Source organism: Helianthus annuus, chromosome 14 (genome assembly GCF_002127325.2).
Source record: "Helianthus annuus cultivar XRQ/B chromosome 14, HanXRQr2.0-SUNRISE, whole genome shotgun sequence".
Taxonomy (NCBI): domain Eukaryota; kingdom Viridiplantae; phylum Streptophyta; class Magnoliopsida; order Asterales; family Asteraceae; genus Helianthus; species Helianthus annuus.
This window is the reverse complement of record NC_035446.2, coordinates 167,961,165-167,980,586: the sequence shown is the minus strand read 5'-3', so window position 1 is coordinate 167,980,586 and position 19,422 is coordinate 167,961,165. Positions and strand designations below refer to the sequence as shown.

The 19,422-nt window shown below is 35.1% G+C and overlaps 2 protein-coding genes across 2 annotated transcripts; one reads left to right on the top strand and one right to left on the bottom strand.

Annotated features, from left to right (window-relative positions):
- Positions 1-6: 6 nt before the first annotated feature.
- LOC118486777 (mitochondrial import receptor subunit TOM7-1-like) lies at positions 7-4,707 on the top strand. The gene is made up of 3 exons (XM_035983528.1): positions 7-226; positions 620-778; positions 4,206-4,707. Exons 2-3 carry the CDS (start codon positions 739-741, stop codon positions 4,463-4,465), a joined length of 300 nt encoding a protein of 99 aa, XP_035839421.1. The 5' UTR covers positions 7-226; positions 620-738; the 3' UTR covers positions 4,466-4,707.
- Positions 4,708-9,736: 5,029 nt separating this feature from the next.
- On the bottom strand, positions 9,737-14,864 carry LOC118486776 (auxin transporter-like protein 4). The gene is made up of 8 exons (XM_035983527.1): positions 14,701-14,864; positions 13,954-14,189; positions 13,349-13,534; positions 12,355-12,467; positions 11,992-12,273; positions 11,265-11,472; positions 10,922-11,179; positions 9,737-10,149 (listed from the first exon to the last, which is right to left on the bottom strand). Exons 2-8 carry the CDS (start codon positions 14,137-14,139, stop codon positions 9,934-9,936), a joined length of 1,449 nt encoding a protein of 482 aa, XP_035839420.1. The 5' UTR covers positions 14,140-14,189; positions 14,701-14,864; the 3' UTR covers positions 9,737-9,933.
- Positions 14,865-19,422: the final 4,558 nt, after the last annotated feature.

The following is a 19,422-nucleotide window of genomic DNA, read 5'->3' as shown; positions in this document are numbered from 1 at the left end:
TCAAACCCCATAAGTACCCAAGTTTTGTATCTATACGATCACCATCTTATTCTAAACCACTTTAATCCAAGTGGGCACTTCTTCTTTCCTATAAAAATCCAATCTTTTAGCGACCCATCAATCAAGATGACGTGGATATACTCACTGTTTAGTGGGCCATCAGGGTTTTCTGCAAATTCAAGAGCCGAAGATGTTACAAATGGGATTGATGGAACTGGGCTTACTGGTAATTTTACTCTTAGATCTGTTGATTCTTCTTGAATTACCCTTTTTTATATTGTGAAATTTATGTTGTTAGGTTGATTGGATTTGAAAGAAAGTCAAAGATTGATGATATCATGCAATTGGTTTTTTCCAGTTTGTGTTTTTTGGTTTGAGGATGATTGATAAATAGCTGATGAGATCATGGCAAAATTTTGTGGTCAAATGTTTTTTTTTTTTTTTGTGTGTGATCAAAGATTGATGTATGAATGATTGAATATGATGCTGGCATTTGCAAGTCAGACTGGTCAAATGTTTTTTTTTCAATCTTTGACTGATAAGAATTAAGTAGATAATATCAGTGGAAAACAAGAACACAAAACCAAGAACTCAAGAAACAAATTTTTTATGTGCACAGGTTGATAGAAGATACAAACAATATTATCATCAAATGCAGATAATTATATCATCATTTCAAGTAATTGCTGAAGGTGGAGTAGCAAAAACCTACACATCACTCGCACTCGAGACCAATTCATGCCGTTTTCGGTGCTTGAGAGATGCAATCGACAGCCAGGTAACACGTTTTCAATAACTTTTTTTCAATAAAGAGCCGGTCAAATTTAAAGTATAAATACGTTTTCATTCGACGGTGTCATAATGTTTTTTTAGTAAAGAGCCGGATCAAATATAAAGTATAAATACGAGTTAATTACTTTCGACGCCGCCGCAACGCGCGGCGGGTCAAAATCCTAGTTTTCACTTAAAAGAAAACCAGTTTAACGATCTAATGTTGTTATTTGTTTTGGAAAACCACCATTGGGTCTATTATTAAAAGCAAATTTTTTGAGTTCAAGTCTCACTTATAATAGTGATTAAAAGAAATTTACCGTAATAAAATTGTTTTGGAAGACCAATAATCTAATGTGTATAATTAAACTCCTACTTATTTAACCTTCTTAGTTGTTCTTTCTCTAGACCAATGGCTTTTCATCAAAAGGTAGATGATAAATTGTGATCATGTAGGTGTGTTCATGATTCTTATAGTCACCATAATCCTTCACATCAGCGTCATGTTACTCACTTCTAATCCATCAGTCAAAATCACTACCCTAAGGGTGTGGTCATGACCCAAATAAGACTGCGGGGTATGGTGAGGCGGGGGTTGGGCTTGGGTTGGGGCATTTGTTGACACGTGGCTTGGGTGGCAGACATGGGGCGACCCACATTAAAACAGGGTATGGTGGGGCAAGGGTTGGGGGCGTGGGTTTGGTGGGCTTCGCTGGGCTGACCCGGCTGGGCTCTTTGTAATTAAAGAAAATTACATAAAAATTAAAGAAAATTACATAAAAAAAATACATAAAAAAAGTTACATAAAAAAATTTCCTAAACGGAAGTCGGTCCCCACATTTGTCTTGAATTGAACCAATGCATTCGTCACAATGTCGGCTTCGGTTTCACCACTTTTTGGGTTTTGTTTTGCTTTATTTAAAAAACCACTGTATTTTGTAAGTTGGCCGCTTATCTCGGTCCACTATCGTTTTCACGATAAACCTCTTTTCCCAATTCTTCATGGAATATTCTACTAACCCCTTGCCAAAAATAGGTTCGATGTTGAGAATTTTCTGTTTTTATAAAAACAAAATTTAATATATTACAAGTGCTTTATCCGCCTCGGTTTTTTTCTTATGGCTTCTCTTTTTTATGGGTTGGGGTGCGGAAGGACCATCGTTGGGTGGTTGAGTTTCGGGGACGGTTTCGTTTTGTGAAAGGTCGATGGAGGTTGGTGAAAGGTTGATGGCCGTTTGTGTAAACGGGGTAGATATCGAATCATCGGTGTGTGGGAAGTTAGTAAACACACGATTCCCAATATACGATGCATAACTCGCTTCTTGGGGCATAGAAGAGTGTATGAAAAATGGACGAGGCATTGGACGATTGGGTGGTGGGCTAGGATTATTTTCTTGGAATCCATACGGGTTGTTCGGGTCAAAAGGACGGTTATGAGGATGCATTTTTTTCGTTTTGTAGATGGAGAATTGAAGATGAATGTGGTAAAAAAATGGAAGAAATTGTGAGGTTTTATAGTGGAAAAATAAAATTTTATTAGTTTTTTTTTTTAAGATAGCCGTTGGCCAACGGCTAGCCCAACGGCTTCTTTGGTTTGTCCAATTAGAGCCCGCCATGTCAGCTTGGCCAGACCGCCCCACGCCCGACTTGAAACCCATGCCCCAAGGGCCACGCCGAAACCCATGCCCACCCAGGGTGGTGGCTTGGGCGTTTCCCCCCTACCCACGCCCAAACTCCCGCCCCATACCCCGCAGTCTAACTATTTTCTTATTTGAGTTTATTTATTTATTTATTTATTTTTGTGAAAATGAAAAGAAAATATTGAAAAGGAAATGAGGCTCATGATTGATATGGTTTAATCCATGCGAATCATGATGGATGAGACAAAAGGATGTTGTATCAATCCATTAATAGTCCTACGTGGTGATTGATGACCCAACCCATGCCCCCACGCCAATTAGTCTAATGACAAACTTTGTTCTTTCACTTGTTTGAGCAAAGATGAAGTGACGTGTCATTAAAAAAACCCTTTGCAAGCAAAACTAAAATAGTTTTTTATTAAAGAAGCTTAGATAATAATTGTTTCATTAAAGGGCCTTCACTTCATAATTTATTTAGGGTCTTTAAAAATGTTGTAATGACCCTCCTCTTAAGTAAGAAATAACATATACTTTATCATATTCGGTGTTCGTGTCACTCGTATTTTTATAATAAATATAGTTATATGTAAAAAATCTATGGATCATTGAATGATAAAGTGTGGGAGTTTTTTATTGATATTTATAATTTGATTTTACATTTTCATTTTCAACATCTACATTTACCATAATAGGGAATAGTATATCACTGTCATTGGTCTAATGGGTGACCGGCCCTCCCTATTAGATCAACCAGTTTATTATTTTATAAACACTTTAAAATTACGTTTTTGCCCTTGAATAGTGTTTCTCTGCCATTGGTTCAAATGGACGGAGGGCAATACCCATTGGACCAACCAGTTTATTATTTTATACACACTTTAAATTACGTTTTTGCTCCTAGTTAAAAAATACGGTTGTGCCCCAACTTCAAAATACATTTACCCTTTTGCCCTGAGCTAAAAAATACGATTTCGCACTCGGTAAAAAAAATTACGCTTTTACCCTCAACCAAAATTACGTTTTCGCCCCAGTTGAAAATAAAATTTTGTTTTTTCCCCTGCTCAAAATTACGATTTTACACCAGCTTATTATTTTATACCCACTTTAAAATTACGTTTTTGCCCCCACTTTAAAATTACGTCTTTACCCACAGTTCAAAATAAAATTATGTTTTTGCCTCTAGCTAAAATTTACGATTTTCCCCTCGGTTCAAATATGATATCACCCTCAATTCAAAATTACGTTTTTGCTCCCAGTGCAAAATAAAAATATGGTTTTCCCCTAGCTAAAAATTAGGATTTTACCATCGGGAAAAAATTTTGATTTTTCCCTCAAGTAAAAATAAAAATATGATTTTGCCACCAACTAAAAATCGTGTTAAGGAGCTGCCTAACACTCTTTTTACTTTTTCTTTATAACAAAACTGTAGTACTATTTTTTTAATTGGTTGAGAATTAATCGGCTATCGCCCCGCAGCGCAGACGTAGCATCACCTAGACATTTCCATGAATAAAACTAGCATTGCTATTTCGAGTATATTGGATTACAAGTGTTCGTAACATCTACGAAATTTTATGTCATCAAATATACTATTATATAGGCCAATGTAGAAGATTCACGACTTAGATATTTAACCAAATGGGCCTCTATTTCAATCGCCATGTAGAAGATTCTCGACTTAAACATATTTAACTAAATGGGCCTCTATTTATGTTATTGGGCTTAAATGTTTTTGTAGCCGACAACATCCAGTAACCTATTTTAGAATTTAGGGCTCACAATTACAACTCGCAGGAACACACACACACGAAACTTCCATCGACCGATCGCAAATCATGTCATCGAAGGTGGTTTTGAAGACGAAAGGAAAATCAACAAAAGGATCAAAGCCATCGGATGATAAATCAGCATCGAAGATCTTGAAAGAATGGAGCACATGGACCATGAAGAAAGCTAAAGTCATCACCCATTACGGTTTCATTCCCTTGGTTATCTTCATCGGCATGAACTCCGAACCCAAACCATCGATCTCCCAGCTTCTCAGCCCTATTTGATTCGTAATGATCTTTCACTATTTGTCGAATTAATTAGATCGATTTTGTATGGAGACATAAATCACCATTAAGGATTCAAGGTTTACGTTTATTATGAATTTGTTGCTAGTTAATGTTATCGATTGATGTCGATTTACATGTGTTAATAACATAGGTTGTGAACTTATGCTATTTTGTTGGAATTAAGAAGTTTCGTGTGATATTTTGAGTATGCTATGAAGTATCAAATCTTATGTTTTTAATATCTGGTTTTTGGAAAAGTGTAAGATTGTTTCTTTACAGATATTGCTGATATTGTATTGTACTGTATAATTTTCAAACATTAATTTACTCTGACAGGCTAACTGATTGTTAATTGTGTTTTAGTTAGCGAGTTAACCTGTTGTTAACAGATATATTTTGTCCCTGCTTGCTCTTAAAAACTAAATAACTTGTGTTTATCGTGTTACTGTGTTAGAACTATATGTGTGACAATCTGGGGAGACTAATTATCGGCCACATAGCAAAATAGGTACTCGGTATGGTTTGAGATTAGACACATCTGTTTGTTAAAGAAACCCGTTGTTAGATAATATAGAGCCAGTTTTAGGTTAATGACCCAAGTGGTAGTCTCCATAACGAGTTATTGTAAGGGACGTCTAGAGATTGAAGAGATTATAATTTATAACCGACCCTTGGGCTTTGGGACTTCTTTATGCAGTTTGTTTTTGGGAAATTTTAAGGAAACCAACTCACAACAAACCTGTTTTTGAACAAAGAACCAACACACTACAAACTTGTTCTGTAACATCTGTAACAAAATTGGTAGGTTCAAGAACCATGCAGGGTTGCAGTTTTATTGTTGTTAACGTGAACGAGTCTCCCATGAACTCAATTAAAATGTGATAGAATTGAAAGAAGAGTCTAAGTCGGTTAACCATCATTGGTGGTGATATTGAAGGGGTTGGTAAAGTATGTATCATGGATCATGTCTTCCAATCATCATCAGAAGTTTTACCGAACACTTTTCTAAGAATTGTTGAGGGGAATGTCATGACAGATAGAGGTGACACAAGAAAGCGTGAGGGATGGCATGACGTGGGTTGGATGTTGAGAACTAGAGTCTCAATGAGGGCTGCAGCGAAAAGAGGAAGAGAATTGCACATCTGTGACCAATGTTTATGGTGTTGCATTGCTAGTTTCATGGCTACACCTGATCGTTGCATCGCTAGGTTACCCCGAGAAGGTGTCTATGGTTTGAAGAAGAGAAAGTGCATCAAACAATGTATAAAGTAATTTTGACAAATATAACTTAATACACCAAGACACATAACATGCCTAGAAAGTTGTTACATACACATATAGCTTACAAACACCTAGACCCACTCAGTGTGGGGTTGTGGAGAGTAGGCATGGCATATCGTGTCAGACATGGCCTGTTAAGACACGAACATGATAAGATACGCACACGAAACAGGTAAACACGAACATGACACGAAATCTTATCGTGTCGGTTTTTCCAAACACGAACACGAACCTGATAATAAACAAGTTAACAAACACGACCTGCTAAGACACAAACATTTACAAGTGTATCATACGACTTGTTAAGACAAGAACTCGCCCTAGAGGGGTGGTGTGTGGAGTCTAAGGCTGGCATATCGTGTCAGACACGACCTATTAAGGCACAAACATAACATGTTAAGACACGAACATGACAAGACACGAACTCGAAATAGGTAGAATGAACAAGACACGAAAACTAACAGGTCTCATCCTGTCGACCTGTTTAAGACACGGAATCTGTTAAGGATCAAACACGAACCTGTTAAGATCGTGTCATTTCGTGTCGTGGTTTCGTGTCCGTGTCTGAAATTGTCAGCCCTAGTAGAGAGGGGGGCAAGCCCCTCCATGCCTTGCCCACCAAGGCACCAACCCGTCATCTCGTTTGATGTGCGTTGCCCAAAGCCATAGGCATTATTCTTCTGGGCGTTGCCCCTTTCCTCCACTCTCACCACTTTTGACTTTTTTTTAACCCCTTTGCCTTTCCCCTTAAAGTATTGGTGGCACCTACGTGGCGGGGCTTTGCCCCCTTGCCCACCGCACTATTTAGTCTTAAGAGTTTCATTGCCACACCAAGCAATGACAAGTTTACTACAAAAAAGAAGCAATTGCAGTCTCCAACTTTTCATGCTTGCTTGATGCCGTTGCTGCCTTTTTAATCTAATCACATTTGGTTCAAATTCCATATATCTAAAAACCAATTCTGATTTGTGCTTCTGTTATAAATCATGTAATTCAATCTACTCTAATCCCAGTCTAAAACATGGTAACCAATTAATAATACCGTCAACAATCGAAATTCTTATAACAACTTAATAATCTCAATTGTGTTTTATATAATTAGCAAGATTGCTTGTAAGATAATCTCGCAACATCAAAACGCAAGCTCTCATTTCATATGCAGCATCCTCTATTAGCTATTTCTACATTTTGAAACATTCATTGTAATAATAATAAATACATTTTGAAACCTTAATTGTAATAAGAAATTCTAATGATGGAACATAAAATGCCAATTTAACACTTTTGGTTACTAATGGCCGACTAAACCGGATATTTCTTCCCTATTACAGGGAAGTGGAAACAGCAAACGTGAAGGATGACACAGAAAGCACCAACGAATCAAATCTGTTTTTTTATTACCATTCAATAATCATATTATTAGACATTTGGATGGGTAATTGGGTGGAGGACCAGAACCCTGATCCCCACTTATGCCTGCCGGTCAACAAGTTTACAAACCCATCCATGCTTGTCTTAGGAAATGCTGTAATCATATTGTGTGGTTTCACTTCATGATTATGCAAGTTCAAGTTGTGTTACTAAACTCTCCTTTAACCCGATCGAACCATCCAAACCAAAGCAAGTTGACTGGTTTGGTTGACGGTTTGAACTTTGAAGCTTGGAACCGGTCACTAAAACATTTTTTAGTTCATTTTTTTTTTCATTTATAAAAATAGAGTAAAGTACATGGATAGTCCTTATGGTTAACTAAAATTTTGGATTTAGTCCTTAGCATAGTAGCATTTTAAAATACACGGATGGTCATTGTTGTTTACACTTTGTAACGCATTTAGTCCTCAACTTTACCAAAAGTACATGGATGGTTCCTATTACGCTGGGGATTAAATGCGTTACAAAGTGCAAACCGCAGGGACCATCCGTGTACTTTTGGCAAAAGTTGGGGACTAAATACGTTACAAAGTGCAAACCACAGGGATCATTCGTGTAATTTTGAAAAACTAGGGACTAAATCCAAAAGTTTGATTAACCACGGGGACCATCCGTGTACTTTACTCTAAAATATACAATCAAGCATATGGATTATATGCCAATGATGACTAGCTCAGAGGCCCGAGAGACGTTTGGTTCCGGGTTTGATCCACACAACTGGCGATATCCGGGCGTGCTTACTTCTTGGGACGAAGGTCGGGCCATAAGTGTTAATAACCCTTTTGGCGCCAGATACCAGGTTCGATCCCGGCTTTGCCTCCACGTAGGTTATCCTATAGCACTTAACGCACACAAATGTAGCCACCGCTACACGTGGTCCAAAAAAAATATACATATTATATCTATGACTTATCTTTATCATTTTATGATGTTTTAATTTAACTTAAACTAACTATTTTGAAATTAAAAAAAAAAAAAAAAACAGTTTAAACAATTAAACCATCAAGATATACATATCTAGTCATGAAAGTTTAACCACACTATTATACACACCTAATGATGATATCAAGACTATCATTTCCTTAGTGGCTAAAAAAAGCATGTTTGCTGACAGTGGGATACGCAATCACAACGACTAGCAACAACATATAAAAGAACATCACACTATAACACATGTGACACACACAGACATGAGACACCCTTGTTGGGACTAAAGCTAAGAAAATGTTACAAATTAGCCAATCATATGGTAAAGTAGAATGTTTACTTTCAACTACAATAGACAAAGCATGTATAAAATTATCAAAAAGAAACTGTCAATGTCATGCTAGCTTGTCATCAAAGTGATATATCGGTTTTGTTACCTGTTCGTGTTCCTTGTTGCTACCTGTTAGACTCATCTCCGCGTGAATCCACTTATGGCCTATTGAAGCCGACTGGTTACGCTCCCATCGACATGATTTGTGTATGTGATATGTCTTCAATGTGCGACAGCACACAACTCCACACCTTTATTTCCCTATGCAATGCAATAGCAAAAATGTGATCAAAATTTGTAGTTCAAGATTTAGTTAATCAGATTTGAAGATTGTAGATAAAACTATAGAAGTTAATAGTTGAAGGTTAAGCTATATATTATATAAAACAATCATTGTGAAAATAAGAGATAATTATAAGATTGGGTGGTGTGGGATAAGCCCCTGTGGAATTTATTGCGCCACATCAGCGCTACATATGTGCAACATAAGCGAAAGACTTTATCGTTAACTTGCACGATGTGAGATAACACACTTATATAAAAAAATAAAAAGAAATTACAAAGAAAATAAATCTCATTGGTTAAATAAATGTGGGATCCCATCACCATCCCTATAGCGCTCGCCAAGGAGTTAACTAAATTGCAGTGGCGGATCTAGGATTCGTTCGTAAGAGTAACGTTTTATAAATAAGCGGTAACAAAATCGAAAAAACGTCAATTTTTTCCAAAATTTACACTACCGCCGGAGCGCCAAGCGGTAGCGGGCGTTGCCCCTTGTTAGTGCATAGGTCCGCCCCTGCTAAATTGCCCATAACGCCCCCCATAGCGCCCAGAAAATGGGGGAGGGGCGCCAAAGATGGTGAGGTGGCAAAGGGCGTTGAGCCATACCGCCTGGTCTAATAGGACATTTAACTAGTTTAGTTTTTTATTAAGATAAATTATTATGCAAACCATCCAATTTATTAAAAATCTTATATGTTAAATTTGACTAGAAACATGTTGATTGACTGGAAATTTTTTGTAAGTTTGTTTTGAATTTAATGGTTACATTCATTATTTAGTTTTGATTTTTAATATTTTTAGAGTAAAAAACAGAGTTTTTCAAAACAAGACAGACTCCGGTACAATAAAATTCAACTTATTTAGAAACTTATACAAACAAGTGGAAATTGTAACCCAATTATCATATAAATTATCTTTTATATTATATCACAATAATAAATGGTTATTCAAACCCAAACAATTATAAAGTAGCTAGGTATTGCATTGATAATAAAACATTTATAAAATAAAAAAAATATTAAAAACAACTTGTGAATATATATTCATAAAATTGTCATAAACAACAAAGTAAAATCAAACCTATGTTATATCCCAACCATGACTAAATTCATCATCGACCATTTTACACACTACAACATCATATATTACCACTAGACTAAAACCCGACACCATGTCGAAGAAAAACAACCAACGAACCCAAAAAACATCAAACTCAATGATTATGAGCTGGTAGCAATGGCGGCGGTGGCTTGCACTGGTAACACTTCGCAAACAAACCGAACGTGTCAACTTGTTTAATGAAGTTTGTCATGCTAGCCCACCCACCGAACCCGAACCCAACCACAAAAACCCAAACCACAATGAATATGTTGACTATGTACATGGCCGTCCAGCTCGGTAGAAAGAATGGTGGCTTCTCCGCCGCGTTCTGCAAGCAACGAGTTTGATAATATTAAGGTTAGGTGTGACTGATGCATCCAAGCTTATAAATATATGATAATGAAATGTAACCTAACTTTTGTAATTTACCATGTTCTATACAACTTCATTTCAAAGTTACAATTGAGACAAGTCATCTTTAGTACGGATTGAAATGGACGGGCCGGGCTGACCCGCAAAAAAGTTATTTTTTCTTTTAAAGAAAAGTTAGAGATAGTTGACGTGTTACTTATGGTTACCGGAAAACGCTATTACTATAATAATATAAATCTTTAGATAAAAATAATTTAGGACGTTGTATTCATTAAAAATAGACTGTGGGTGACTTTTGACCCGTTACAATGTTTGTCCTTCGATCATTTTTAATTGAGCAAGTACACGAATAGTCCCTATGGTTTTCCAAATTTCGGATTTGGTCCCTAGGTTTCCAAAAGTACGCGGATGGTCTCAGTGGTTTGCACTTTGTAACGCATTTCATCCTTAACTTTGGCCAAAAGTACATGGATGGTCCCTGTGGTTTTCACTTTAGAACGCATTTAGTCCCTAGCTTGGACCTCATGAATCCTTTAATTTGTTCGGTGGGGACTAAATGCGTTATAAAATGCAAACCACAGGGACTATCCATGTACTTTTCGAAAGCTAGGGACCAAATCCAAAATTCTGGAAAAACCACAAGGACTGTCCGTGTATATGGGACGAAAAAGCCTAATCTTCGTTTACTGCTATTAATAAAGATTTTAGAGTCAGTGTGGACTGAATACCTGACGCGCAGAAGCCTTTCGGTAGGTGAGCATATGGGCTAGAGCCGGGATAATGTAGACGGTGAAGCTAACCAACAGAGCCCCAACAGCCGAGTTAATCGGACCGAAAAACGGGAAGATGATGGCTAGGAACCATATTGGTATCACAACCGGCAGCCTAGCCAAAGCCCGTAAACATATGCTCTTTGTATCGTGCATCCCCACCACTTTCTCCCACACAAAATACAGCGGAGTACACGCGAAACCAAATGTTATAAACTGCAAAAAAAAAAAAAAAAAAATTAATAACAGACCCAAAAACTTTAGTAACTCAATTAAATGTTTTAATAACCGATAATCGAACCTGATGGATTAGCATGAGGATAACAGCTGCATCACGAAACCGCGTTCGTGGCAGAAGGGAAAACGCGTTGGAATGGTTTAAAAGCTGGTCACCGAAGGCCCAATACATTGCGGCAGCTGACGGGAGAGTTAATGTGAATACATACAATGTAGCAAATAGATATATGTATTTAAATTTCCTCGGCTTCCACATCGCGTGCATTATTTCACTGCAATAAACATGTGAACCAAATCAATATTAATATATATTAATATTAGAGTAAATTACAAAAATCGTCCTTTATGTATGTCATTATTGCAAACTGCGTCCTTTGTCATTAGTAATTACAGAAAACGTACTCGATGTTTGCAAACCTTTGCAAGTTATGTCATTTAGCCCTAACTCAGTTAATTTTTTGTGGTTAAATCTGACCAAATGGACCCCACATGAGGGTATTTTGTAGTTAAATCTGACCAAATGGACCCAGCATGAGAGTAAAATGACCAAAATACCCTCGTGTGGGGTCTGTTTGGTCAGATTTAACCACAAAAAATTAACTGAGTTAGGGCTAAAGGACATAACTTGCAAGGGTTTGCAAACATCAAGTACGTTTTCCGTAATTATTGAAGATAAAGGACACATTTTGCAATAAGTGACATACATAAAGGACGACTTTTGTAATTTACTCTTAATATAATCCTCAACTAACAATATGAACTATGATTAAATTAGGGAGCGATTTACTAACACTGTGACTGCGTGTCCGCCGAAAGTGTAGAGTATGTTTGTGGCTCCAGTGAAGTACAACACGAGCTTCGTAGGACCCGAATGAACCACACCGTCAACCTTGCCATGGACCAACGCTGCAATGGCTAGGTACCAAGCGGTGTAGGTGGTCATGCCGAGCCCAAGAAACGACCAAATTCGGTAGTTGTGGAAAGAGGGTATGAAGACGGTAGTAGCACAACACGCTCCGAATATATACGTCCATGTCCTCTTGTCCAAATGATCATTTATGTAGTATATATTGCTGCATATGATCATATATGATGTGTCACACAATATATAACATCAATATATAGTTTGTATGATGGTTAAAAAGTAAGCTGACCTTGCACAAGCTATGAGCTGTATGACAGAGCCAAAGAGAAGGAAGGTGCAGTTGAAGGCTAACCCCACAGCTTTCCAATGTGGGCCTAAAAGACCATCCAACACTTCAAACCACTGCATCAAACTAGTGAATATAAGTATGTATTTTTTATTTTTTTTTTTGTTAGAATTTAGCATTTTTATTTCATTCCAATCATCAGGGCAAATTACATAAGGATAGCAGGTATGGGATGCGTATATATGTCTTAGGAAAATGCATCATGTAGGGCATATAGGTGCATGTATCACATGCATCAAATGATGTTTTAGTTTAATGCATTTGTCTAGAACTATGGTACAAGTGTATAAGCACATGGTGCATTATGTCATGGAAACTGATGGGTTTGGTTTTTTACCACTACTAAAAAACAAATAAGTATGTAAAAACAAATCATCTTATTTTCATTGGTTTACATCATTTTTATTTAGTTTTTGAGTAAAATGTCATTTTTGTCCCTGAGATTTGGCCACTTTTGCAACCGTTGGTTTTTTTTTTTTTTTTTTTTTTTTTGCATCTGGATCAAAAAGATTCGAAATCTTGTCATTTTCATCCTACTCCTTTAACTCAATTCATTTGTCTCCGTCTCCGTTAAATGAGGGGCATTTCCATCTTTTTAGATATTTCTTTATTGAAATAAAAAAAAAAAAAAAAAAAACCCTATAAGAAATAAAGATACACCTCTTGTGCCCTACAAAAATACCGTTGACTTAACATTAAAAAATGGATGGAGTTAACGAGTCGATGAAAATGACAATATTTCAAAACTTTTGGATCCATATGAGCAAAAACAAACCTGTGGACGAAAGTAAAAAAAAAAGTAGTCGAAACTCAGGGGCGAAAATGCATTTTACTCTTAGTTTTTTTCTTGATATAAGACAACATGTATACAAAATCAGATAATATTTCTTTACTGATGTAAAAAATATTGTTAAACCAATAAAAAATGGATTTTAACCTGAATCACATGATTCTTGAAGCTGACATTCTCTTTCTCCTTCCTTGCTCTATACTCCACATAGAGAACACTGATGAGATAAGCAGTCCAACTTCCAAGAAGACCATAAAACACTTGTAATATGATTCCTGAAAGCATACCCAATTGAGAGAAAGAGTATGGCAAAGTTAAGAGCACTTGAGCCACCTAAAATCCAAAAAAAAAAAAAAAAAAAAAAAAAAAAAATCATCTTTTTATACAAATTTTATACAAGAGTTAATTACTGTTTTCGTCCCTGTGGTTTGTCAAAAATCACTATTTCAGTCCGTTAGTTTAAAAATTGCGATTTCAGTCCATGTGGTTTCACTTTCTTAACCATTTCAGTCCCTGTGGTTTGACTTTTGTAACCATTTCAATCCATTATTATGTTAACTACAGGGACTGAAATGATTACGAGGTGGACTGAAATGGTTACGAAAGTGAAACCACAGGGACTGAAATCGCAATTTTTAAACTAATGGACTGAAATAGTGATTTTTGACAAACCACAGGACACGAAAACAGTAATTAACTCTTTATACAAAGAAAGTACAATAACAAGGTCTAGTGGGTTTTTGGTAAATTACCTGGTTTGAAGCACAACTGAACCAAGCATCATAAGCAGAACCACCATGCCAAAGAAAGTTCTTGAATCCAGACATTGACTGTTCTACCCCTGCATCTTGTTCCCCCTGTTGTTGTTGTTCTTGCTCATTAGCACCTTTCATTTCACCAGGAACTATAGCTTCTTCAGCTTGCTTGTTTGGAAGCATGTTTGCTCTGTTTTCTTACTCTACAAAAATCTTGTAAAATATATCTGAAACTGAAAATATTACCCACTATTAAAAGAGCAGAAAAAGGCTCCACCTTTGCCTTTATTTTGGTTTGGTGGCAGGAAATATGTAAATCAATGCAAGCAATTAATTTAAAAAAATAACACAAAAAACCCCACATAGATGTCCACTTAACACATGTACACACACCCTTAAATCTTGAAAAAAAAGAGTGATTTTTGGTATTAAAATTGAGAAGAGAGTGACACTGTATGTGTGCATAATATATATACATATATATATATATATATATTACTCTGAATCGGTGGTGATGATGATTGCAGTTTCCCAAGATTGACAGAACTTTAACTACAGTAAACACACAATATAATCCCTAAAAAAAATGGGAATTTTAAAACAAAATCAAAACTTTTTGTGTGTATCGCAGACCCATTATGTAGTAGAAGAGATATAGCCTTATGGGTGTTTCAGAAATTCAAAAAAAAAAAAAAAAAAAAAAGATCAAGAAACTTGATGAAAATAGGGGTGAAAGAGACATACCAGCTAGAGAAGAGAAGAGAATTATTAGAGGGAAAGAGGAGGAAGAGGCATTGATGAAGCTTTAAAGAGGGAAAATGTGAGTGGCTTTTTGCAGTGGAGAAAGAAGAAAAGGTGAAGCCGCGATTAATCTGGCTGCTGATTTGGTGTTTGTTTGTCTGTAAAAACTTCTGTTATTATGGCTACTTACAGGCTACAGACAGAATCTTGGACAGTTGTTAATATTAATAATAATAATAATAAAATCTTTTCCTTTTTCGTGTAAATGAAACAGACGTTACATTTACTTCTAATCTATTTCTCCAACAACAAAGGTTTTTTTTTTTTTTTTTTTTAAAGGTGTGAATTATTCGCGAATGTCGGGAGGTCTAACATTCGTTGTTTTATCGGGTCCGCGCTAGAGAGCTCCCTCGCATAATAGATTACTAATTTAAACCCCTCAATGATGTTGGGGAATTTCAGTTTGCCGGATGATCAGAGAGGCGTGTAATCACTCCCAGATCAAATTATTTCGATGGTTCACCCGAAAAATTCAATCGGATACAACTCTGATTTTATGAGAAATTGAACCGGTGTAAGTGTTTTAATTAAATTGCTTTATGGAAAATGCCTTAGAAAATGAAATTTATGAAAATTCGTCACAAATTTCCAGACAAAAAATCATGGTAGTTTTTAATGCAATTTAATTGAAAATTCGAAAATAACTGCCTCTGGCAGGCGAAAATCCCAAAAATTCGAAAATAGCTTGACCCCAGCCAGGGGCTCTGCCCCTTGGACCCTGCTCCCAGGGGCGCTGCCCCTTGGAACCCCCGTAGAGTACGGGCTCCGCCCGTACACTTCGAATAATAATAACTCAAACAAGCGTGCACTCCCGCACATCCTAACTTTCTTGATGTATATTATTATTCGCTTTGATCACCAAGTCAATCCCCGATTACACTAAAATATCTAACAAATGATAAAACCAATATTACCCAAACCCGAATTTGAGACCACAGGAGAAAACAACAAAGTTTTTAACTAAAGCTTACATGCTTTCTTTCTTTCTTTCTTTTCCTTTCTAAAGTTTGATTTTAGTTTTTGTTTTATACTTGCATGCCAGTCATTTATTTATTAAAATATATTTTGTTTTTTGAAAACATTGAAAGTAAATTAAACGTTTCCAATAACATGTAACTTTTTAAATCCTTTTGTGTGAAATAATATACTGCATACATAGTTTGGTATTTGTTAAGTATAATATGATATTATGATTAAAAAAAGAATGTGATAAGTGGTTACACAAGCATCATATGTATGCGCAGTGGCGGATCTAGAAAAAAACTAAAGGGGCAACGTTTCTATAAAAAGGGGCAACGAAATCGAAAAAACATCAAATTTTTTCAAAATTTACACTAATTTTACACTACCGCCGGAGCGTCAAGAGGCAACGGAGGTTGCCCCTTCTTCTATGCTAGGTCCGCCCCTGTGTATGCGTGAGTATGAGTTGGTTCGGTTATGTTATAAACGATTTGGTTGATTCAGTTATTGATAAGTGTATTTTGGTTAATTCGGCTAAGTGCCGGATGTAGTGTTTGTGTTAAGTTAAACAGCAGAATGTAATATATATCAAAATTGTTAGATTTTTACACCTTAATAAAAAAAAATCTGAAATATATGTTTGAGCACAAAAATTATAGTCATTCAGAAATCAGAATATGATAAAAAATATTACTAAAACCGTTTGTCTGTAGATGGATTCCGCATGAAAAGACTAATTATTATGGTATTCCATGTTACTTGATTGGAAAGCACATTGAATTAATGTATTCTTTTAATAATAATAATAATAATAATAATAATAATAATAATAATAATAGTGTAACTAGTAGATTTTATGTTAAATAAGAAATTTAATAAAAAGTTGAAAATAAAAAAAATTATGTTAACTAAGAGATATAATAAAAAGATTAATATAAAAAAAATAAATAGGTTTTGTAAAGTTGATTTAAACTTAAATAAAATTAGGTGTTAGTACCAAAGGTGTTACATTGATAAAATTAAAAAAATTGAAGGGTATTTTAGTCATTATATTGATAAAATTAACTAATTTTGGTGTTAATACCCAAAGGTGTTACAAAATTGAAACAACAAAACCTAAACTTGTTTAAAAAAAAAAAAAATTAGTACACAAAGATGAAAATAGCTATAAACCATAAGGTCCATCTGTGTAATTAACTCTTTGTATTACATATTTGAAATTTTGAATGCATAAGATATGATTAATGGAAAAATGGGAGTTCTAACACAAGTAAAGGCAAAAGTCATAGTAGAGGCCTAGAGCGATAGTGGGATGCAATATATTAAGAGAGGGGCACCATTGTTTTATACTTTTATTTAGCCATCACGAGCTAGCTCAGGTGGTCAAGAGTTCTCCTGTTAAGGATATTCTTAATTGGACGTCTCAGGTTCGAATCATACTCATGTGCCACAAACGGGGGTTAAGCTCGGGTGAAACACCACTTGGTTGGTCTCAAACTTGCAACATCGAAGAACACCCCGTGTTCCTTCGGGGTTTAGCCAGTTGTTCTTCGCCGTTAAAAATATATATATCTTATTTTTTTATGAATGTTTATTCTAACTCTATATTTAAAATTATGTAATTTAAATGTCTTGTATAATGTATAGCGTATAGCTTGTTTGTGTAATATGGCCTATTCAACCTATCATATAAGTTGTAGCCGAGCTGTAAATTTGTTAAATAGTCGTAAGAGGGTTATGAGTGGATTACAAGAAAATTGTAAATAGATTAACCATGTCATATAAGGGTTGACAAGTTGAATTTATAAAAAAAATATATATTTTAACTTTAAAATGGTAGATGTGTCATAGTGTTAATTAGATTTGGTAAACTCATACCCAACATATTCATTAAACAAGTTGTACATAATTTTTTATCAATTAAGTTATACTGACCAACCTATTATTTTATTATATTTGTTTTGTTAAGTTTGTATCTTAAGTCATACGATTTATCCATCAGGTTTTAAATTCAAGACAGAGTATCCTCGGGTGCTTGTTCAATAACTTCTCTATGGATTCGAGTGGTAACGTATCTTTTTTTTTTTAAAGCTTAGAGATTTTCAACCCGTAAAATGTCAACTTTAATATTTAACTTCTACTGATTCTATTTTAATAACCCTCATTGTTATTTATATCACTCTCTTAACCTTTTGGGTATATGTTGGATATAAAAACAAATACTTTGTAATTTGTAAAACACTAACATGTCACTAAAAACACTAATCAAGATGGTAAAGCGAGACGAAAATCAGTTTGTAAAATACATCATTAACAAAATGTAACTAAAATTTTGGAATTAACACTTTGTTACAATCTTATAAAAAGTCTTTAAAAAGCATAAAATAAATAAGAAGTTCATCATAAAATATGTAATACATGAACGATGATTATTATGTTAAAATATGTAATACATGAACGATGATTATATGCCATGAACGCCCAACGACTAAAATCGCATATAATGTTTTGTTGAAAAGTTATTATGAAATATACGTTCTTGGCCGGCCCAAAGGGTGGGCGGGGAGGACCACCGGCCAATATTTTTAAAGGGCACGTTATTTAAAAAAACGATATGTGTATGTAAAAAATAAATTAATAGTGTATACTCATACAAACATCAACATAGGCCCACTTACAAAAATATTTTTATGGTTTAGATTAGTTATTAGCCCATTGACATTAGGTTTAGACCTTTAGTGAGCCCAACACCCAATTTCATTAAGGCCTAAGGGCAGATTTTTTCGAGCTCGAACAAAGTATATAAATTCTCAGAGTCAGCCATGTATACGTTACACTACACCTATATTTTGGAAATCATGTATCATTATGTTATATATTTTTTGAATATTAATGCTAAATAAATTCGATTTTAAATTCAATATTTGGAACCTACCCACTATATTATATTTTCAGCGGGATGAATATGGTTAATAAATTCTCTCTGCAAATGCTAAGCATGTTATTAAATTTGCACAGACTAGATGTTCTAACTCTATAGATAGGGATTTTAATATGTAAGATACTTTGTATTAATGACTGCTATTACATAACCTACATTGACATTTGTAACGATACTTGTTTGGTCAAAATTAGTAAGGTATCAACTATCATCTTAATGTTCTTTCTTTATAGCTGTTTTATTGTTTAAAATTGATATGAATTTATTATTATCATCATTATTTTTGGAGAAATACAAAACTGCATTATATTTATTATTTATTATTTATATATAGGTTATCAATACAAAACTTACCAACACTAATGAATATGTTGATAAAAATATTGTAATATGTTTTTTCAAGAAAAGACAATGAATGTGATTTTAGGTGTGATGATTCAAGTGATGTTGTTTGGTGAGTGTAGAAGGGGGCCTCCATCTCACTTGCAACCAAAATTTTGCATAACTTTTCCATAATTTCATACTACCCCCCACTCTTTGTCTCTTTGACTGTTGACTCCCACCACCACTACTATATAAACTACTATTCCATGTAATTAGGAAAATCCTATATTCCCCTCTTGCATTTTTGTTTGGAATGACATCACTCATTAGATTAAAATGTATACCTAATTTCGAAAGTATGAAAAGCCATGGTCCCTTGCTCAAATCTATGTTGTATCAGAATGAATATTTGCAAATGAATTAAATCTGTCAAAAAAGTA